Below are 22,941 nucleotides of genomic sequence, written 5' to 3' on the forward strand. Positions count from 1 at the left end.
GCCTGCGGCCGGGCCACAGGGCAAGGCCCTGAGGAACGCCCACAAGGCACTCAGCTCAGTGGTCCTCCTCCGGTTGGCGGGAGTGGGGTTCCCCAGCCTCTCCCCCACCCCTGGGTCATTTTGACGGCTTCAGCCACATCCTGCACTCAGGCTTTCTGACTGGCCTGGGTCTGTCCCCAGGCGGCCCTGGCGGTCTGGATCACTGTCCTCCGGTTCATGGGGGACCTCCCTGAGCCCAAGTACCACACGGCCATGAGTGACGGCAGCGAGAAGATTCCCGTGATGACCAAGATTTATGAGACTCTGGGCAAGAAAACATACAAGAGGGAGCTTCAGGCCCTGCAGGGCGAGGGTGAGGTGAGTCGCAGGTGCCCTCTGGCCAGGGTCCCTTCCAGGCCACCCCCAGCCTTAAGGTCCTCAGCAGAAGGAGCACCCCAAAATTTGCCTCTGCCTCACCTCCCGGACCCCTGCCCTCCTCTGTCTACTCCTGGGAACGATTAGTGTGAGCTTGATATAAACTGTAAAGTGCTGACCACGATTGAGGCCATGTGGCAGGGCAGACAGGCTTTGCAGTCACAGCCAGCTTCAATTTTGACTTGCTGGGAGGCGGTGGGTGGGTTACTACGCTTTTCAATCTCAGTTTTCCCATTTGTCACTGGGCTGATGGGCTGGGGTGATACACGTTAGTGTGGAGGTGAGACAGTTCTAACCACGTTGTCAACTGCTCTTGTCATTACTTTCGGTCCAGTCGTTTGACTCTGACCCCTGTTTGTCCGGCAGGCCCAGCTCCCTGAGGGGCAGAAGAAGAGCAGCGTGAGGCACAAACTGGTGCACTTGACCTTGAAGAAGAAGTCCAAACTGACAGAGGAGGTCAGAAAAGACCCTGCACGGCCTTGGTCGCCCAGGCTGGGGCAAGGCTGGGCTTGGGACCAACAGGGACGGGAGTGGAGTGGATACTGCCTGTCCTCAGGGGACCAGGATGGCCAGCAGGACAGCGCTGGATGTGATCAGGCAGACAGGATGCAAGGGAGAGGGCGCTGTTCTCAGGCTGGGGTCGGTCAGGGAGGCTTCCTGGAAGATGGGCCACGAGAGCTGGGGAGGGCTGGAGTGGCAGATGGTGAGAGGGAGGACGTGCCAGGGCATGGACCCGATGCCTTTGATCCAGGGACCTTTTTTTTTTTTTTTTGTGGTACGTGGGCCTCTCACTGTTGTGACCTCTCCCGTTGTGGAGCACAGGCTCCGGACACGCAGGCTCAGCGGCCATGGCTCACAGGCCCAGCCGCTCCGCGGCATGTGGGATCTTCCCAGACCAGGGCACGAACCCATGTCCCCTGCATCGGCAGGCAGACTCTCAACCACTGCGCCCCCAGGGAAGCCCTGATCCAGGGACCTTTTAGTCGAAGAGAATTTTCTGTGGGATAACAGTGCCCATGGGGCATTAACACTATTAGTTTGTTTGTCATTCATTTAGTCACCTTGTGTTTTCTGAGCACCGTCCTGGCCCATTGCTCCAGGACAGTCCAGGCTGGGAGGGCCGACAGACACAAACTAAGGCATTCACGGTGCAGAGGGACTGGTTCCTCCATGCCCCTGCTTTTGTGCACACCGGTCCCTCTGCCTAAAATTCCTCCTTCCTCTTCTGTGCCTGGGGGGGTCCTTCCCCTCTACAGCAGAGTCAGGCTGCTTCTCCTGGGCTTCCTCAGCCTGCTTTGTCTCTGTCCTCATTTTGTTCCCCATCTGAGGCTCCAATCCAGTCTTGTAGCTATGTTACCCCAGATCTGAGTCCCAGCTCCACTGCTCGGTATCCAAGGCACCCAGGGAAGAAAATGCCTGCTAGTGGCTTCCTGGAATGATGGCGTGAGATGATGGCCGTGGGTGCTCAGCAGACATGAGGACTGCCTGCAGGGGCGTGCTCCTGCCACTCACCCTGTCTCTGGGCAGAGCGCGGGGCTGGCGTTGTGGCCCATGTGGAACCAGAGAGGAAAAGCCCATCTATAAGAACCCAGGCCCAAGGCTATTCACACAGAAGCCAGGGAGTTAATGACAGGTGATGGTGGCCGGGTGTTTGGAGCCCAGGTGTACTCTGGGTGTCGGAGTGGTGCGTGGCCCACCTCAGAGAGAGAGGGATCCCATCAGGAGTCAGAGGAGCCCCTGGCCTGGATGAGGGGACTTCCCTGGGGTAGGGCTGGGGGTAGATGTCAAGGAGGCTGCAGAGGAGCCTTATCCCCAGAAGCACGTAGCCCCGGGCCAGGCATCCACCCAGCATCTGTTCTGCATGGGCGGGGCTGTGACAGTGGTGGGGAGCCAGCTCTCTGGCTACTCCCAGGATTCTGCTCTCTGGGGGAGTGGGCAGACTCAGGCAAACAGCAGGGCCCCGGCCAAGCCTTGGTCAAGCCTTGCCCCTCCCTGTGGCCCAGGTGACCAAGAGGCTGCATGACGGAGAGTCCACGGTGCAGGGCAACAGCATGCTGGAGGACCGGCCCACCTCCAACCTGGAGAAGCTGCACTTCATCATTGGCAACGGCATCCTGCGGCCAGCGCTCCGGTCAGTGCCTGAGGGGCAGGGGCACAGGGAGGGGACAGCTGTCAGGGGAGGCATCCCGTACTTCCAGACCTGAAAGGCTTTTGCTGGCTGAGTGGTAGCTCTGTCACTTTAGCAACTGATTAAGCAAAGCAGGCCAGGGTTTAGCTCTGCTGCTAGCTGGTTGTGTGACCTTGGTAGAGTGATTTCAGCTCTGTAAGCTTCAGTTTCTTCATCTGTAAAGATGGAATAATAAAAGTACCTACCTTGTAGGCTTGTGGGCAGATAAAACTATGGAAAGTGTGACACAGGACCTACACAGTGGGCACTCAGTAAACGGTAGCTGTTGTTAGCATTATCTGACATGCATCTTCTGCTGTAACCCTATCCCTGCCGGCACCTTCGGTGACCCAGCCCAGGCCCGTGGTCAGGGTTACTGTGGTCAGAATGCCTGGGATCCTGCAAGTGGCTCCTTCCCCACGCAGGCCCAGGAGAGGCCTTTGCTCAGGTCCCTGGGGTGTTGGGGAGGAGCTGCGATGATCCATGACTTTCCAGGAGCAATTACGGAATCAACTCAGCTGCATCAGCGGAGGGAAGGCAGATAGGGTTTCTCTGAGAACTCCATCTGCACGGGATGGCTGGTTAGGAGAGCTGATCCCATGAACTTGTGTGTGCTGGCTGGGAGGACAGCAGGATGGGCCGGGTGGGGAGGTCAAGTGTCATTTTCCCAGTGGGAGACATGAGGTCCAGAGAGGAAGAGGTTTGCCCAGGGGTCACTGGCCTCCCTTTCATTGCTCCTCGAGGCCAGTGACTACCTCGCTCGCCAGAGATGTAGCACTTGGGGCCGCCAGCCTCCAGGAAGAAAAGGTGGCTGCCCAAGGTATGTTTAAGGGCAAGAATTTGCCTCCCAGTTAGCTCACCATCAGACCTAAAGGGGTACTTCTAGAGAACACAGTGCCAGGAGCCCTGGACCGTTAGAAGCCTGGGGTGCCAACTCCCTGAGGGACCATGGCTAATCCCTCCCTCCTCCCGGCCTCCGTCTCCCTGTCCATGAATCGAACGGGGTCAGGGGCTCCCAGCTACGGGTGATAGTTGTCACTGGTCTGTAGCAAGATGGGAAAAATAAGGATGTTTCTAAATTTGACTTGTTTAAAGCACTGTTCTTTGTTCTGAGATTTTGCCCTTCCTACTTTTTGGATATTAAAATTACATTTGTTTTATAAAATGATTGTGATAGATAGTGGGCAGGTGCTGTGTGTGTGGTGTGTTTTAAATGTCCTTATTGTCTTGATAATAAGTTAGCGACGTCCACAATTTATTTTGAGGTTGCATTGGTCCATGAGCTCTCAAAATTGGGGAGCCACTGAATTAGATACCTGCCCTTCACAGAGGGAGGAGCAGCAGTTAGTGCCCCCTGGTGGTCACTCCATCTTGGGGGGGTCCCGCCCTTGGCCCTGCAGGGGGCATGCAGCATCTTCACAGCTGCAGCTAGGCTGGCATCTGCGGGGGGTTTACTGTGCTGGGCACCGTGCCAGGTGCTGTATACGCCTTGGCTCATTTTTCTTCACAGAAATCCTGTAAGGAAGGGGTGGTATCATTTCCCTTTAAAATGAAAACAAAACGAAAAACTACCTTCATTGCTTTAATCTGATTGCAGAAGTAAAGCATGGCCATTTCAATATTCAAATATTATAGCACTACATCAAGAGAACGTCATTCCATCCCCCAGAGAAACTCCCCAGCTGTCCTTCCTGTTTCTGCTCTGCCAGTTACCATTAGTAGAAATTGTACCTGCTGCCGTGTCTGTGGGCCAGGCTCCGAGGTGAGCTCACCTGCCCAGGCCGTGCAGCTTGGTGAGGGAGGAGGCACGTGGGGAGCCTGTGCTTCTCATCAAAGTGGTCACCAGTGACTGGGGCCACTGTGCCCAGGAGCAGGGTACGCACCGCCCTCTGGATCATGGGGCCCCGGCCGTGGACTCTGGACTGGAGTCAGGAACGTGTGTGCTTCCTGCCTGATGAGCCTATCTCCTGCGGTAGCCGCAGAGCCCTGGGCTCAGCCTTCCCCACCTGGCCTCGCCTGCCTCCTCCCAGGTGGTCTCTGGCGAGTGGGAGAGCAAGCATCCTACCTGCTGCTGGGAGGGGTGGGGCTTTCCCTCTGAGGCAGTGCGTCTCCCGTCCTTGCCCCCCACCCCCGCCCGCCTAGGGATGAGATCTACTGCCAGATCAGCAAGCAGCTCACCCACAACCCCTCCAAGAGCAGCTACGCCCGGGGCTGGATCCTCGTGTCCCTCTGCGTGGGCTGCTTTGCCCCCTCTGAGAAGTTCGTTAAGGTAGGGGAGGCTTTTGGCCTCCGGGGGTGGGAAGGGGAGCCGCGCCCGGTCCCTGGGGTTGAGGGGCAGAGCACGGGGAGGAAACTCAGAGGGGCTTGGCAATGAGGCCCTGCCCGGGTCATCTCCTCCCAGGCCTCCCCACCTCCTCAGGCCCCCTCCTCCTGGGCACCCACCACTGCGCTCCATCTCCTCCGAGCCCCATTTTCATTATGTGGATGCTGAACGTGACAACAGCGCCCCCTAGACCACATGCTGGTCTGAAGCACTTCCGTTCATCTCAGGCCCTTTCGTGACCTCCTTAGTGTCAGGCCCTGGGTGCTGGGGACACGGAGGCAGAGCAGGTGACGGCTGGATCAACCCAGCTGGTCAGCGCTGCGAAGAGGGAGGGCTCAGGGAGGTGGGCCCTGGAGGAAGAGGAGCAGTTAAGCTGGGTGAAGGGGGTATGGTGTGTGGGGTGAGGCAGGAGGTGCAGCTGAGACTAGGCGGGGCCGGATCATGGTGGCCGTGCTGCCAAACGTGAGGGAGGTGGACTTGATCTGGAGGACAGTGGGGAGGCCTGGAAAGCCGAGGGGGGACGGGGATGGATGGGCCTTGAGGAGCGGGTTCAGTGTGGGTGGAGGGACCAGAGGCAGGAGACCCGGTGAGGCTGCTCTGATGGTCCGGGGGTTACCGACCTGGGTCCTCTTTAATCGATAGAAGTTGATAAGAGGTCAGACAAGAAATTCAGGCAAGGCTTTACTGGGACTCATGCTGCTTTAGCACGAGGGGAGTGAGAACAAGAAACAGGGGCCCTTGCTCACTCCCTGAGTGGGGGCGGGCTGGTCCCTTAAACGAGGTGAGGGCGGTGGCGGATTGGTGGGTCGGGCTGGAGGGGGGGCTTAGGTGGTCTGCCCACCCCCTTGGTGGTGCTGTGTGCAGGGGTCATGGGCAGTTCCCTGCTTTTCTCCTGGCAGTTGGTTTGTGGCCTTTTTGTATCTTATTGTTCATAATTGCCCTGACCGCACATGTGTGCAGTTTTTAGTCCCTTTTGATTTCTTTGTATTTTATTGTTGGAGGAGACGTTTGTCCAGGTGCAAGCACTCCAGTAGAGGGTCCCAGGTCCCACACTATCTCACAGGTGGGGAGGCCGAGGGAGACTGGAGTGGGGCCCCCTCAGCTGGTCCTCTGTCCATAGTACCTGCGGAACTTCATCCACGGGGGACCACCTGGCTATGCCCCATACTGTGAGGAGCGGCTCCGGAGGACCTTCGTCAATGGGACACGGACACAGCCACCAAGCTGGCTGGAGCTGCAGGTGTGGCCCCCAGGCGTGTGTGTGTGTGTGTGTGTGTCGCCAGTGCACCCCAGTGCCCCAGAAACATTGCCTACTTTGGGATTCTGTGGTCATTCAAGCACCCACCCTCAAGTTCTGGAATTTCAGGGCTACTGGAACGGGAAAGCCCACAGTGGTGAGGACTCCCACCTGCTGGCTTTATAGTCAAAGTGACTTGGGCAGGGGGTTTCCTCTGTGTCTCAGTGGCTTCATCTGCAACATGACAGTAAAGATATTCATTTCACAGGGTCTTGTGATGGTTACATGACAGGAGGGCAGAAGCCCCTGAATGTGGCAAAGCCCAACCACCCAGCCCTAGTGCCCCACCTCAGGGACCCTGAAGGTCCTTTCAGGGTGGGGAGCACAGCAGGGCTCCCTGGGCACCTGTGACCAGGGACAGGCAATGCGCCGTGGGATGCTGAGGTCCGAGGGCTCCAACCCCATAGGGAGCAGGGAGCCAGGAGCTCAGAGGGAGATGTTCTGAAGTGAAAGGATTCCCACAAAGCCTTGGATCACTTTCAGGCCACCAAGTCCAAGAAGCCCATCATGTTGCCTGTGACGTTCATGGACGGGACCACCAAGACCCTGTTGACAGACTCGGCAACCACGGCCAAGGAGCTCTGCAACGCGCTAGCGGACAAGACCTCGCTCAAGGACCGCTTCGGGTTCTCCCTCTACATCGCCCTGTTTGATAAGGTGAGGTTGGCCCTGATGCCCCTCCTCCTGGCGCCCCCAGGGCCACCCACCAGCTCCCACCCCAGTGCTGCCACCTACTGGCTCAGGTGCCCTTGCATGGTTACTGACCTTCCAGGGCCTCAGTTTCCTCCTGTAAACCAGTGGTAACCCCGGTCCTGCCCCAACTCCTTAGGATCAGGGAGAGTTCCAAAGCACCTAAAGAGAAACCCAACAGCACACTGGTGATTGAAATCCAGGGCTTACTGCACTCGTGTGTGCACAGGTGGATTCAATCCTCTGCTGGTGACAGAAGAAGAACATGGCAGAGAGAGAGAGAGCCACTGGCTCGCTGATATAAAAAAAATGGGTTTTCCCATTTGCAAATGGGCATGTGATTCCTTATCAGGTTGCTATGGTAGTTCCTCTTCACTTGTTACCGACCAGCCAGAGTGTATACCTCCCGGGGCACATCTGGGCTTGGAGTCTTCTCTGCTGAGCTGGCCCTGGGCGTGGGTGATTTTGCCTCCACACCCAGCATCACCACCCACAGCAGAGGTGACCCCCAGCCCTCACCCCAGCAGGTCCAGCGATAGGCACATGTTGTCTGATGCCGTTTGCCTGGACTTTTCTCACCAACAGCTACCTCCCGTGTTTTCAGTGGCCATTTGTCCATCAGAGTTTCACCAAAGGCTTGTACTAGGAAATGGAAACTCCCACGTGGCTGGTCTGCCTCCTGGGTGACCTGGGCAAGCCCCTCCTCTCTCTGAGCCTTGGTTTTCCATCCAAATGAGAAGAGTTGGCACAGTCAGTAGCTCCTTGCGGTCCTTCCCAGCCTGCTCACCCTTCCACTGGGTGACCTCCAGCCCTGTGCCCGCAGGTGTCCTCCCTGGGCAGTGGCAGCGACCACGTCATGGACGCCATCTCCCAGTGTGAGCAGTATGCCAAGGAGCAGGGCGCCCAGGAGCGCAACGCCCCATGGAGGCTCTTCTTCCGCAAGGAGGTCTTCACTCCCTGGCACAACCCCTCAGAAGACAATGTGGCCACCAACCTCATCTACCAGCAGGTGGTGCGAGGGGTCAAGTTTGGGGAGTACAGGTGTGAGAAGGTGAGTGAGAGCTAATTTTCTGGCTGAGTTTGTTTGGTCAAGTCACCTGTGTGCTGAATTGGGCTGAGTGTTGCTGCCCTTGACTCACCGTCAGCAAATGTGGAGGTTAGCCAGATGGAGGCTGGGCATTATCTAGGCTTCTCCTGGATTTAACACGATCTATAGGAGCAAGGGCTTTGAAGAGTAGCCTGAATTCTGCAAGTAGTTCCTGCTTTGCTGCAGTGACTGTACATGCTTCAGAACTTGCTGTATTGTTCTTTTTTTTTTTTGACCTCTTTAGATCACTTATTTAATTTATTTATTTGTGGAGTATATATTTTTTTGTTTTGTTTTGTGTGTGGAGTATATTTGATTTACAATGTTGTGTTAGTTTCAGGTCCATCCATGTTGCTGCAAATGGCATTATTTCATTCTTTTTTATGGCATTATTTGCAAATATTTTCTCCTATTCTATGGGTTGTCTTTTCATTTTCTTTATGACTTCCTTTGCTGTGCAAACCTTTTAAGTTTAATTAGGTCCCATTTGTTTATTTTTGTTTTTATTTCCATTACTTTAGGAGACGGGTTGAAAAAGATTTTGCTTCAATTTATGGCAAAGAGTGTTCTGCCTATGTTTTCCTCTAAGAGTTTTATAGTATCCAGTACATTTAGGTCTCTAATCCATTTCGAGTTTATTTTTGTGTGTGGTGTTAAGGAGTGTTCTAATTTCATTCTTTTACATGTAGCTGTCCAGTTTTCCCAGCACTACTTATTGAAGAGATTGTCTTTTCTCCATGATATAGTCTTACATCCTTTGTCATAGATAAATTGACCATAGGTGCATGGGTTTATTGCTGGGCTTTCTATCCTGTTCCATTGATCTATATTTCTGTTTTTGTGCCAGTACCATTCTGTTTTGATCACTGTAGCTTTGTAGTATAGTCTGAAGTCAGGGAGCCTGATTCCTTCAGCTCCATTTTTCTTTCCAAAGATTGTTTTGGCTATTTGGGGTCTTATGTTTTTCCATACAAATTTTAAGATTTTTTTCTTCTAAGTCTGTGAAAAATACTATTGGTGTTTTGATAGGGATTGCATTGAATCTGTAGATTACAGTGGGTAGTATAGTCATTTTGACAATTTTGACTCTTCCAACCCAAGAACATGGTATATCTTTCCATCTGTTTGTGTCATCTTTGATTTCTTTCATCAGCATCTTATAGTTTTCAGAGTAAAGGTCTTCTGCCTCCTTAGGTAGGTTTCTTCCTAGATATTTTATTCTTTTGGACGTAATGGTAAATGGGATTGTGTCCTTGATTTCTCTTTCATATTTTTCATCATTAGTGTATAGAAATGCAAGAGACTTCTGTACATTAATTTTGTACCCTGCTACTTTACCAAATTCATTGATTAGCTACAGTAGTTTTCTGGTGGCATCTTTAGGATTCTCTATGTATAGTATCATGTCATCTGCAAACAGTGACAGTTTTACTTCTTCTTTTCCAATTTGTGTCCCTTTTATTTCTTCTCTGATTGCCGTGGCTAGGACTTCCAAAACTATGTTGAATAATAGTAGAGTGGACATCCTTGTCTTGTTCCTGATCTTAGAGGAAATGCTTTCAGCTTTTCACCATTGAGAATGATGTTTGCTGTGGGTTTGCCATATATGGCCTTTATTATGTTGAGGTAGGTTCCCTCTATGCCCACTTTCTGGAGAGCTTTTATCATAAATGGGTTTTGAATTTTGTCAAAAGCTTTTGCTGCATCTGTTGAGATGATCATATGGTTTTTCTTCTTCAATTTGTTAATATGGTATATCACATTGATTTATTTGCATATATTTAAGAATCCTTGAATCCCTGGGATAAATCCCACTTGATCATGGTGTATGATCCTTTTAATGTGTTGTTTGATTCTGTTTCCTAGTATTTTATTGAGGATTTTTGCAACTATATTCATCAGTGATATTGGTCTGTAATTTTCTTTTTTTGTAGTATCTTTGTCTGGTTTTGGTATCAGGGTGATGGTGGCCTCATAGAATGAGTTTGGAAGTGTTCCTTCCTCTGCAATTTTTTGGAAGAGTTTGAGAAGGATGGGTGTTAGCTCTTCTCTAAATGTTTGATAGAATTCTCCTGTGAAGCCATGTGGTCCTGGACTTTTGTTTGTTGGAAGATTTTTTTTTAACATCTTTATTGGAGTATAATTGCTTTACAAAGGTGTGTTAGTTTCTCCTTTATAACAAAGTGAATCAGTTATACATATAAATATGTTCCCATATCTCTTCCCTCTTGTGTCTCCCTCCCTCCCAGTCTCCCTATCCCACCCCTCCAGGCGGTCACAAAGCACCGAGCTGATCTCCCTGTGCTGTGCAGCTGCTTCCCACTAGCTATCTACCTTACGTTTGGTAGTGTATATATGTCAATGCCTCTCTTTCGCTTTGTCACACCTTACCCTTCCCCCTCCCCATATCCTCAAGTCCATTCTCTAGTAGGTCTAGTAGAACACAGTCTTTATTCCTGTCTTACCCCTAGGTTCTTCATGACAGGTTTTTTTTCTTAAATTCCATATATAAGTGTTAGCATATGGTATTTGTCTCTCTCTTTCTGACTTACTTCACTCTGTGTGACAGACTCTAGGTCTATCCACCTCATTACAAATAGCTCAATTTCGGTTTTTTTATGGCTGAGTAATATTCCATTGTATATATGTGCCACATCTTCTTTATCCATTCATCTGATGATGGACACTTGGGTTACTTCCATCTCCGGGCTATTGTAAATAGAGTTGCAATGAACATTTTGGTACATGACTCTTTTTGAATTATGGTTTTCGCAGGGTATATGCCCAGTAGTGGGATTGCTGGGTCATATGATAGTTCTATTTGTAGTTTTTTAAGGAACCTCCATACTGTTCTCCACAGTGGCTGTATCAATTTACATTCCCACCAACAGTGCAAGAGTGTTCCCTTTTCTCCACACCCTCTCCAGCATTTATTGTTTGTAGATTTTTTGATGATGGCCATTCTGACTGGTGTCAGATGATATCTCATTGTAGTTTTGATTTGTATTGCTCTAATGATTAGTGATGTTGAGCATTCTTTCATGTGTTTGTTGGCAGTCTGTATATCTTCTTTGGAGAAATGTCTACTTAGGTCTTCTGCCCGTTTTTTGATTGGGTTGTTTTTTTTTTGTTATTAAGCTGTATGAGTTGCTTATAAATTTTGGAGATTAATCCTTTGTCAGTTACTACATTTGCAAATATTTTCTCCCATTCCAAGGGTTGTCTTTTTCTCTTGTTTATGGTTTCCTTTGCTGTGCAAAAGCTTTGAAGTTTCATTAGGTCCCATTTGTTTATTTTTGTTTTTATTTCCATTTCTCTAGGAGGTGGGTCAAAAAGGATCTTGCTGTGATTTATGTCATAGAGTGTTCTGCCTATGTTTTCCTCTAAGAGTTTGATAGTTTCTGGCCTTACGTTTAGGTCTTTAATCCATTTTGACTTTATTTTTGTGTATGGTGTTAGGGAGTGATCTAATCTCATACTTTCACATGTACCTGTCCAGTTTTCCCAGCACCACTTATTGAAGAGGCGGTCCTTTCTCCACTGTACATTCCTGCCTCCTTTATCAAAGATAAGGTGACCATATGTGTGTGGGTTTATGTCTGGGCTTTCTATCCTGTTCCATTGATCTATCTTTCTGTTTTTGTGCCAGTACCATACTGTCTTGATTACTGTAGCTTTGTAGTATAGTCTGAAGTCAGGGAGCCTGATTCCTCCAGCTCCGTTTTTCGTTCTCAAGATTGCTTTGGCTATTCGGGGTCTTTTGTGTTTCCATACAAATTCTGAAATTTTTTGTTCTAGTTCTGTGAAAAATGCCAGTGGTAGTTTGATAGGGATTGCATTGAATCTGTAGATTGCTTTGGGTAGTAGAGTCATTTTCACAATGTTGATTCTTCCAATCCACAAACATGGTATATCTCTCCATCTATTTGTATCATCTTTAATTTCTTTCATCAGTGTCTTATAATTTTCTGCATACAGGTCTTTTGTCTCCTTAGGCAGGTTTATTCCTAGATATTTTATTCTTTTTGTTGCAATGGTAAATGGGAGTGTTTTCTTGATTTCACTTTCAGATTTTTCATCATTAGTGTATAGGAATGCCAGAGATTTCTGTGCATTAATTTTGTATCCTGCTACTTTACCAAATTCATTGATTAGCTCTAGTAGTTTTCTGGTAGCATCTTTAGGATTCTCTATGTATAGTATCATGTAATCTGCAAACTGACAGCTTTACTTCTTCTTTTCTGATTTGGATTCCTTTTATTTCCTTTTGTTCTGATTGCTGTGGCTAAAACTTCCAAAACTATGTTGAATAAGAGTGGTGAGAGTGGGCAACCTTGTCTTGTTCCTGATCTTAGTGGAAATGCTTTCAGTTTTTCACCAATGAGGACGATGTTGACTGTGGGTTTCTCATATATGGCCTTTATTATGTTGAGGAAAGTTCCCTGTATGCCTAGTTTCTGCAGGGTTTTTATCATAAATCGGTGTTGAATTTTGTCGAAAGCTTTCTCTGCATCTATTGAGATAATCATATGGTTTTTCTCCTTCAATTTGTTAATATGGTGTATCACGTTGATTGATTTGCGTATATTGAAGAATCCTTGCATTCCTGGAATAAACCTCACTTGATCATGGTGTATGATCCTTTTAATGTGCTGTTGGATTCTGTTTGCTAGTATTTTGTTGAGGATTTTTGCATCTATGTTCATCAGTGATATTGGCCTGTAGTTTTCTTTGTGACATCCTTGTCTGGGTTTGGTATCAGGGTGATGGTGCCCTCGTAGAATGAGTTTGGGAGTGTTCCTCCCTCTGCTATATTTTGGAAGAGTTTGAGAAGGATAGGTGTTAGCTCTTCTCTAAATGTTTGATAGAATTCACCTGTGAAGCCATCTGGTCCTGGGCTTTTGTTTGTTGGAAGATTTTTAATCACAGTTTCAATTTCAGTGCTTGTGATTGGTCTGTTCATATTTTCTATTTCTTCCTGATTTAGTCTTGGCAGGTTGCGCATTTCTAAGAATTTGTCCATTTCTTCCAGGTTGTCCATTTAATTGGCGTAGAGTTGCTTGTAGTAATCGCTCATGATCTTTTGTATTTCTGCAGTGTCAGTTGTTACTTCTCCTTTTTCATTTCTAATTCTATTGATTTGAGTCTTCTCCCTTTTTTTCTTGATGAGTCTGGCTAATGGTTTATCAATTTTGTTTATCTTCTCAAAGAACCAGCTTTTAGTTTTATTGATCTTTGCTATTGTTTCCTTCATTTCGTTTTCATTTATTTCTGATCTGATTTTTATGATTTCTTTCCTTCTGCTAACTTTGAGGGTTTTTTGTTCTTCTTTCTCTAATTGCTTTAGGTGCAAGGTTAGGTTGTTTATTCGAGATGTTTCCTGTTTCTTAAGGTAGGATTGTATTGATATAAACTTCCCTCTTAGAACTGCTTTTGCTGCATCCCATAGAATTTGGGTCGTTGTGTCTCCATTGTCATTTGTTTCTAGGTATTTTTTTATTTCCTGTTTGATTTCTTCAGTGATCACTTCGTTATTAAGTAGTGTATTGATTAGCCTCCATGTGTTTGTATTTTTTACAGATCTTTTCCTGTAATTGATATGTAGTCTCATAGCGTTGTGGTCAGAAAAGATACTTGATACAATTTCAATTTTCTTAAATATACCAAGGCTTGATTTGTGACCCAAGATATGATCTATCCTGGAGAATGTTCCATGAGCACTTGAGTAAAATGTGTATTCTGTGGTTTTTGGATGGAATGTCCTATAAATATCAATTAAGTCCATCTTGTTTTATGTATCATTTAAAGCTTGTGTTTCTTTATTTATTTTCATTTTGGATGATCTGTCCATTGGTGAAAGTGGGGTGTTAAAGTCCCCTACTATGAATGTGTTACTGTCGATTTCCCCTTTTATGGCTGTTAGTGTTTGCCTTATGTATTGAGGTGCTCCTATGTTGGGTGCACAAATATTTACAATTGTTATATCTTCTTGGATCAATCCATTGATCATTATGTAGTGTCCTTCTTTGTCTCTTTTAATAGTCTTTATTTTGAAGTCTATTTTGTCTGATATGAGAATTGCTACTCCAGCTTTCTTTTGCTTTCCATTTGCATGAAATATCTTTTTCCGTCCCCTTACTTTCAGTCTGTATGTGTCTCTAGGTCTGAAGTGGGTCTCTTGTAGACAGCAAATATATGGGTCTTGTTTTTGTATCCATTCAGCCAATCTGTGTCTTTTGGTGGGAGCATTTAGTCCATTTACATTTAAGGTAATTATCGATATGTATGTTCCTATTCCCATTTTCTTAAGTGTTTTGGGTTCGTTATTGTAAGTCTTTTCCTTCTCTTGTGTTTCTTGCTGAGAGACGTTCCTTTAGCAGTTGTTGTAGAGCTGCTTTGGTGGTGCTGAACTCTCTCAGCTTTTGCTTGTCTGTAGAGGTTTTAATTTCTCCATCAAATCTGAATGAGATCCTTGCTGGATAGAGTAATCTTGGTTGCAAGTTTTTCTCCTTCATCACTTTAAATATGTCCTGCCAGTTCCTTCTGGCTTGCAGAGTTTCTGCTGAAAGATCAGCTGTTAACCTTATGGGGATTCCCTTGTGTGTTATTTGTTGTTTTTCCCTTGCTGCTTTTAATATGTTTTCTTTGTATTTAGTTTTTGACAGTTTGATTAATATGTGTCTTGGTGTATTTCTCCTTGGATTTATCCTGTATGGGACTCTCTATGCTTCCTGGACTTGATTAGCTATTTCCTTTCCCATATTAGGGAAGTTTTCAACTATAATCTCTTCAAATATCTTTTCAGTCCCTTTCTTTTTCTCTTCTTCTTCTGGAACCCCTATAATTCGAATGTTGGTGCGTTTAATGTTGTCCCAGAGGTCTCTGAGACTGTCCTCAGTTCTTTTCATTCTTTTTTCTTTATTCTGCTCTGCAGTAGTTATTTCCACTATTTTATCTTCCAGGTCACTTATCCGTTCTTCTGCCTCAGTTATTCTGCTATTGATCCCATCTAGAGTATTTTTCATTTCATTTGTTGAGTTGTTCATCATTGTTTGTTTCATCTTTAGTTCTTCTAGGTCCTTGTTAAATGTTTCTTGCATTTTGCCTATTCTATTTCCCAGATTTTGGATCATCTTTACTGTCATTATTCTGAATTCTTTTTCGGGTAGACTGCCTATTTCCTCTTCATTTGTTAGGTCTGGTGGGTTTTTATCTTGCTCCTTCATCTGCTGTGTGTTTTTCTGTCTTCTCATTCTGCTTATCTTACTGTGTTTGGGGTCTCCTTTTTGCAGGCTGCAGGTTCGTAGTTCCCATTGGTTTTGGTGTCTGTCCCCAGTGGCTAAAGTTGGTTCAGTGGGTTGTGTAGGCTTCCTGGTGGAGGGTACTAGTGCCTGTGTTCAGGTGGATGAGGCTGGATCTTGTCTTTCTGGTGGGCAGGTCCATGTCTGGTGGTGTGTTTTGAGGTGTCTTTGACCTTATTATGGTTTTAGGCAGCCTCTCTGCTAATGGGTGGGGTTGTGTTCCTGTTTTGCTAGTTGTTTGGCATAGGATGTCCAGTACTGTAGCTTGCTGGTCGTTGAGTGAAGCTGGGTGCTGGTGTTGAGATGGAGATCTCTGAGAGATTTTCGCCGTTTGATATTATGTGGAGCTGGGAGGTCTCTTGTGGACCAGTGTCCTGAAGTTGGCTCTCCCACCTCAGAGACACAGCACTGTCTCCTGGCTGCAGCACCAAGAGCCTTTCATCCACACGGCTCAGAAGGTAAGGGTGGAGTATGGAGCTGAAAACAGGAACGGTGGGAAGTCTGTGTATCAGTCTCCCATGTGTCCTCCTTCACTCTGAGCAGCCTGGAAACGATTATTCCTTTACCCTGGGAGATGATTCGGCATCTTTTCTGTGGCTAGTTTGAAAACCTGCTGGTCTTGGAGAGTCTCCTGGAGAGGCGGAGGGCAGCTGCAGCACATACAGGGGAGCTCCTTCTACTGCACAAAGCCCATGCTGGCGGGCGCCATTGCGGAGGCTCCTCCTGTTGGAAGATTTTTAATCACAGTTTCAATTTCATTACTTGTGATCGGTCTGTTCATATTTTCTGTTTCTTCCAGGTTCAGTCTTGGAAGGTTATACCTCTCTAAGAATTTGTCCATTTCTTCCAGGTTGTCCATTTTATTGGCACAGAGTTGCTTGTAGTAGTGTCTTAGGATGCTTTGTATTTCTGTGGTGTCTGTTGTAATTTCTCCTTTTTCATTTCTAATTTTATTGATTTGACTCCTCTCCCGCTTTTTCTTGATGAGTCTGGCTAATGGTTTATCAATTTTCTTTATCTTCTCAGAGAACCAGCTTTTAGTTTTATTGATCGTTGCTATTGTTTTCTTTGTTTCTGTTTATTTCTGCTCTGATCTTTTTAATTTCTTTCCTTCTACTAACTTTGGGTTTTGTTTGTTCTTGTTTCTCTGATTCCTTTAGGTGTAAGGTTAGATTGTCTATTTGAGATTTTTCTTGTTTCTTGAGGTAAGCTTGTATTGCTATAAACTTTCTGCTTAGAACTGCTTTTGCTGCATCCCATAGGTTTTGGATCATTGTGTTTTCATTGTCATTTGTCTCTAGGCATTTTTTGATTTCTTCAGTGATCTCTTGGTTATTTAGTAACATATTGTTTAGCCTCCATGTGTTTTTGTTTTTACGTTTTTTTCCCTGTAATTGCTTTCTAATCTCATAGCATTGTGGTCAGAAAAGATGCTTGATATGATTTCAATTTTCTTAAAATTACGAGGCTTGATTTGTGACCCACGATGTGATCTATCCTGGAGAATGTTCCATGTGCCCTTGAGGAGAAAGTGTATTCTGTTCTTTTTGGATGGAATGTCCTATAAATATCAATTAAATCTATCTGGTCTATTGTGTCATTTAAAGGTTCTGTTTCCTTATCAATTTTCTGTTTGGATGATCTGTCCATTGGTGTAAGTGAGGTGTTAAAGTCCCCCACTATTACTGTGTTACTGTCGATTTCCTCTTTTATAGCTGTTAGCAATTGCCTCATGTATTGAGGTGCTCCTATGTTGGGTGCATATATATTTATAATTGTTATATCTTCTTCTTGGATTGATCCCTTGATCATTATGTAGTGTTCTTCCTTGTCTCTTGTAACATTCTTTATTTTAAAGTCTATTTTATCTGATATGAGTATTGCTACTCCAGCTTTCTTTTGATTTCCATTTGCATGGAATATCTTCTTCCATCCCCTCACTTTCAGTCTCTACGTGTCCCTAGGTCTGAAGTGGGTCTCTTGTAGACAGCATATATATGGGTCTTGTTTTTGTATCCATTCAGTGAGCCTGTGTCTTTTGGTTGGAGCATTTAATCCATTCACGTTTCAAGTAATTATCAATATATATGTTACTATTACCATTTTCTTAATTGTTATGGGTTTGTTTTTGTAGGTCCTTTTCTTCTCTTTTGTTTCCCACTTAGAGAAGTTCCTTTAGCATTGGGTGGAGAGCTGGTTTGGTGGTGCTGAATTCTCTTAGCTTTTGCTTGTCTGTAAAGCTTTTGATTTCTCCGTCAAATCTGAATTAGGTTCTTGCTGGGAGAATAATCTTGGTTGTAGGTTCTTCCCTTTCATCACTTTAAATATATCATGCCACTCCCTTCTGGCTGGTAGAGTTTCTGCTGAGAAATCAGCTGTTAACCTTATGGGAGTTTCCATGTATGTTATTTGTCATTTTTCCCTTGTTGCTTTCAATACTTTCTTTGTCTTTAATTTTTGTCTCTTTGATTACTATGTGTATTGGCGTGTTTGTCCTTGGGTTTATCCTGCCTGGAACTTTCTGTGCTTCCTGGCCTTGGGTGGCTATTTCCTTTCCCATGTTAGAGAAGTTTTCAACTGTAATGTCTTCAAATATTTTCTCGGGTCCTTTCTTTCTCTCTCTCTTCTCCTTCTGGGACCTCTATAATGTGAATGTTGTTGCATTTAATGTTGTCCAAGAGGTCTCTTAGGCTGTCTTCGGTTTTTTCATTCTTTTTTCTTTATTTTGTTCCGCAGCAGTGAGTTCCACCATTCTGTCTTCCAGGTCACTTATCCGTTCTTCTGCCTCAGTTATTCTGCTATTGATTCCCTCTAGTGTATTTTTCATTTCAGTTATTGTATTGTTCATCTGTTTGTTTGTTCTTTAATTCTTCTAGGTCTTTGTTAAACATTTCTTGCATCTTCTCGATCTTTGCCTCCATTCTTTTTCCATGGTCCTGGATCATCTTCACTATAATTATTCTGAATTCTTTTTCCGGAAGGTTGCCTATCTCCATTTAGTTGTTTTTCTGGGGTTTTATCTTTTTCCTTCATCTGGTACACAGCCCTCTGCCTTTTCATCTTGTCTAACTTTCTGTGAATGTGGTTTTTGTTCCACAGGCTGCAGGATTGTAGTTCTTCTTGTTTCTGCTGTCTGCCCTCTGGTGGATGAGGCTATCTAAGAGGCTTGTGGAAGTTTCCTGATGGGAGGGACTGGTGGTGGGTAGAGCTGGGCGTTGCTCTGGTGGGAAGAGCTCAGTAAAACTTTAAACCACTTGTCTGCTGATGGGTGGCGCTGGGTTCCCTCCCTGTTGGTTGTTTGACCTGAGGTGACCCAACACTGGAGCCTACCCAAGCTCTTTGACGGGGCTAATGTCAGACTCTGGGAGGACTCACACCAAGGAGTACTTCCCAGAACTCCTGCTGCCAGTGTCCTTGTCCTCATAGTGAGAGACAGCCACCCCCTGCCTCTGCAGGAGATCCTCCAACGCTAGCAGGTAGGGCTGATTCAGTCTCCCATGGGGTCACTTCTCCTTCCCCTGGGTTTCGATGTGCACATTACTTTGTGTGTGGCTTCCAAGAGTGGAGTCTCTGTTTCCCCCAGTCCTGCCAAAGTCCTGCAATCAAATCCTGCTAGCCTGCAAAGTCTGATTCTCTAGGAATTCCTCCTCCTGTTGCCGGACCCCCAGGTTGGGAAGCCTGACATGGGGCTCAGAACCTTCACTCCACTGGGTGGACTTCTGTGGTATAAGTGTTCTCCAGTTTGTGAGTCACCCCCAGCAGTTACGGGATTTGATTTTATTGTGATTGCGCCCCTCCTACCGTCTCATTGTGTCTTCTCCTTTGTCTTTGGATGTGGGGTATCTTTTTTGGTGAGTTCCAGTGTCTTCCTGTTGATGATTGTTCAGCAGTTAGTTGTGATTCTGGTGCTCTGTCAAGAGGGAGTGAGCACACGTCCTTCTACTCTGCCATCTTCAAGATTGTACCTTCCTAAGAATTTGTCCATTTCTTCCAGGTTGTCCATTTTATTGGCATACAGTTGGTTGTAGTAGTCTCTTATGATCCTTTGTATTTCTGTGGTGTCAGTTGTAACTTCTCCTTTTTCATTTCTAATTTTATTGATTTGAGCCTTCTCCATTTTTTTCTTGATAAGTCTGGCTAAAGGTTTATCAATTTTGTTTATCTTTTCATAGAAACAGCTTTTTGTTTCATTGATATTTTCTATTGTTTTCGTTGTCTCTATTTCATTTATTTCTGCTCTGACCTTTATGATTTCTTTCCTTCTACTAACTTTAGGTTTTGTTTGTTCTTTCTCTAGTTGCTTTAGGTATAAGGTTAGGTTGTTTACTTGAGATTTTTCTTGTTTCCTGAGGTAAAATTGTATTGCTATACAATCTTAGAACAGTTTTTGCTGCATCCCATAGGTTTGGATTGTCGTGGTTTTGTTGTCGTTTGTCTCTAGGTATTTTTAAAAAATCTTTTTGGCTGTGCTGCGTGGCATGTGGGATCTTAGTTACCCAACCAGGGATTGAACTCACCACCCCCTGTGGTAGAAGCATGGAATCTTAAGCACTGGACCACCAGAGAAGTCCCTAAGTATTTTTAAATTTCCTCTTGATTTCTTCAGTGATCCATTGGTTGTTTAGTAACATATTGTTTAGTCTCCATGTGTTTTTGTTCCTTACCGTTTTTTTTTCCTTGTAATTGATTTCTAATCTCATAGCATTGTAGTTGGAAAAGATGCTTGAGATGATTTCAATTTTCTTAAATTTAGTGAGGTTTGATTTGTGGTACAAGATGTGATCTATCCTGGAGAATGTTCCATGTGCACTTGAGATGAATGTGTATTCTGCTGCTTTCAATGGCATGTCCTATAGATACCAATTAAGTCTATCTGGTCTAATGTGTCATTTAAGGCTTGTGTTTCCTTATTAATTTTCTGTCCGGATGATCTGTCCATTGCTGTAAGTGGGTTGTTAAAGTCCCCCACTATTACTGTGTTACTGTTGAGTTCTCCTTTTATGGCTGTTAGCATTTGCCTTATATATTGAGGTGCTCCTGTGTTGGGGGCATATATATTTACAATTGTTATATTTTCTTCTTGGATTGCTCCCTTGATCATTATGTAGAGTTCTTCCTTGTTTCTTGTAACAGTCTTTATTTTAAAGTCTATTTTGTCTGATATAGGTATTGCTATTCCAGTTTTCTTTTGATTTTCATTTGCATGGAATATCTTTTTCCATCCCCTCACTTTCAGTCTGTATGTGTCCCTAGATCTGAAGTGGGTCTTTTGTAGACAGCATATATACAGATCTTGTTTTTGTATCCATTCAGCCCATCTATGTCTTTTGGTTGGAGCATTTAATCCATTTATATTTAAAGTAATCATCAATATGTATGTTCCTAGTGCCATTTTCTTAATTGTTTTGGGTTTGTACATCTTTTTTCTTCCCTTCCTCTTTTGTTCTCTTCTCTTGTGGTTTGATCACCATCTTTAGTGTTGTGTTTGGGTTGCTTTTTCTTTTGTGTGTGTGTATCTATTGTAGTTTTGGGTTTGCATTTCCCCTGCGGTTTTGATTTAGCAGTGTATATATGTACCACTGTATATAAAACCAACTTGTTTTAAGTTGCTGGTCTCTTTCCCACCTAGAGAAGTTCCTTTAACATTTGTTGTAAAGCTGGTCTTGTGGTGCTGAATTCTCTTAGCTTTTGCTGTAAAGCTTTTGAGTTCTCTGTTGAATCTGAATGAGAGCTCTGCTGGGTAGAGTATTCTTTTTTTTTTAAATAAATTTATTTATTTAATTTATTTATTTTTGGTTGCATTGAGTCTTCATTGCTGCGCCTGGGCTTTCTCTAGTTGCGGTGAGTGGTGGCTACTCTTCATTGCAGTGTGGAGGCTCCTTATTGCGGTGGCTTCTCTTGTTGTGGAGCATGGGCTGTAGGCGTGCGGGCTTCAGTAGTTGTGGCACACAGGCTCAGTAGTTGTGGTGCACAGGCTCTAGAGTACAGGCTCAGTACTTGTGGCTCATGGACTTAGTTGCTCCGAGGCATGTGAGATCTTCCCAGACCAGGGCTTGAACCCATGTCCCCTGCATTGGTAGGCAGATCCTTAACCACTGCACCACCAGGGAAGTCCCTGAGTAGAGTATTCTTGGTTGTAGTTTCTTCCCTTTCATCACTTTAAATATATCATGCTACTCCCTTCTGGCCTACAGAGTTTCTGCTGAAAATTCAGCTGATAACCTTATGGGGATTCCCTGGTATGTTGTTTGTTGGTTTTCCCTTGTTGCTTTTAATATTTTTCTTGTCTTTAATTTTTGTTGTTTTGATTAATATGTGTCTCAGTATGTTCCTCCTTGGGTTTATCCTGCATGGGATTCTCTGTGCTTCCTGGACTTCAGTGAGTTTTTCCCTTCTCATGTTAGGCAAGTTTTCAGCAATAACATCTTCAAATATTTTCTCAGGCTCTTTCTCTTTCTCTTCTCCTTCTGGGACCCCTATAATGCGAATGTTCATGTGTTTAATATTGTCCCAGAGGTTTCTGAGACTGTCCTCATTTCTTTTCATTCTTTTTTCTTTATTATGTTCTGTGGCAGTGATTTCCACCACTCTGTCTTCCAGCTCACTTATCCTTTCTTCTGCCTCATTTATTCTGCTGTTGATTCCTTCTAGAGTATTTTTCATTTCAGTTATTGTATTGTTCCTCTCTATTTGTTCTTTAAATCTTCTAGCTCCTTGGGTTTTTAAATAACTAACTAACTAACTAAATAATTTTAAAAATTTTATTCATTCATTCATTCATTCATTCATTTATTTATTGCTGTGTTGGGTCTTTGTTGCTGCTTGCAGGCTTTCTCTAGTTGTGGCGAGCTGGGGCTACTCTTCGTTGCAGTGCACAGGCTTCTCATTGCAGTGGCTTCTCTTGTTGCGGAGCACAGGCTCTAGGCTCACGGACTTCAGTAGTTGTGGCACGCAGGCTCAGTAGTTGCACCTTGCAGGCTCTAGAGTGCAGGTTCAGTAGTTGTGGAGCATGGGCTTAGTTGCTCCACGGCATGTAGGATCTTCCTGGAGCAGGGATTGAATCTGTGTCCCCTGCATTGGCAGGTGGATTCTTAACTGCTGCGCCACCAGCAAAGTCCATAGCTCCTTGTTAAACATTTCTTGTACCTTCTTGATCTGTGCCTCCACTCTTTTTTTTCAGATTTTTGGATCATCTTTACTATCATTACTCTGAATTCTTTTTCAGGTAGATTGCCTATCTCCTCATCATTTAGTTGTTCTTGTGGATTTTATCTTGTTCCTTCATTTGCAACATATTTCTCTGTCAACTAATTTTGTCTGACTTTCTGTGTTTGGGGTCTCCTTTCCACAAGCTGCAGGATCATAGTTGCTCTTGTTTCTGGTGTCTGCTCCCCGGTGGGTGAGGTTGGTCCAGCGACTTGTGTAGGCTTCCTGCTGGGAGGGACTGGTGCCTACCCTCTTGTGGATGGAGCTATGTCTTGTCCCTCTGATGGGCAGGGCAGTGTGAAGGGGTGTGTTTTGAGGTGGCTGTGAGCTCAGTATGACTTCAGCCAGCCTGTCTTCTGATGGGTGGGGCTGTGTCCTTATCTTGGGCATTGTTTGGACTGAGACTTTCCAGCTCTCAAGCCAGGCCTTGGTGCTGAAATGTGCACCCCTGGAAGA

The 22,941-nt window shown here is 45.4% G+C and overlaps 1 protein-coding gene across 1 annotated transcript in view; it reads left to right on the top strand.

Annotated features, from left to right (window-relative positions):
• MYO7A (myosin VIIA) overlaps nt 1-22,941 on the top strand; it is a 101,178-nt gene that overhangs the window by 51,041 nt on the left and 27,196 nt on the right. Inside the window, exons 24-30 of the mRNA XM_012536694.3 lie at nt 181-357; nt 781-870; nt 2,418-2,545; nt 4,724-4,850; nt 6,025-6,144; nt 6,685-6,858; nt 7,715-7,942. Coding sequence (XP_012392148.1) covers nt 181-357; nt 781-870; nt 2,418-2,545; nt 4,724-4,850; nt 6,025-6,144; nt 6,685-6,858; nt 7,715-7,942 — 1,044 coding nt within the window. The remainder of the gene's footprint in view (nt 1-180; nt 358-780; nt 871-2,417; nt 2,546-4,723; nt 4,851-6,024; nt 6,145-6,684; nt 6,859-7,714; nt 7,943-22,941) is intronic.

Source organism: Orcinus orca, chromosome 8, assembly GCF_937001465.1.
Source record: "Orcinus orca chromosome 8, mOrcOrc1.1, whole genome shotgun sequence".
Taxonomy (NCBI): Eukaryota; Metazoa; Chordata; class Mammalia; order Artiodactyla; family Delphinidae; genus Orcinus; species Orcinus orca.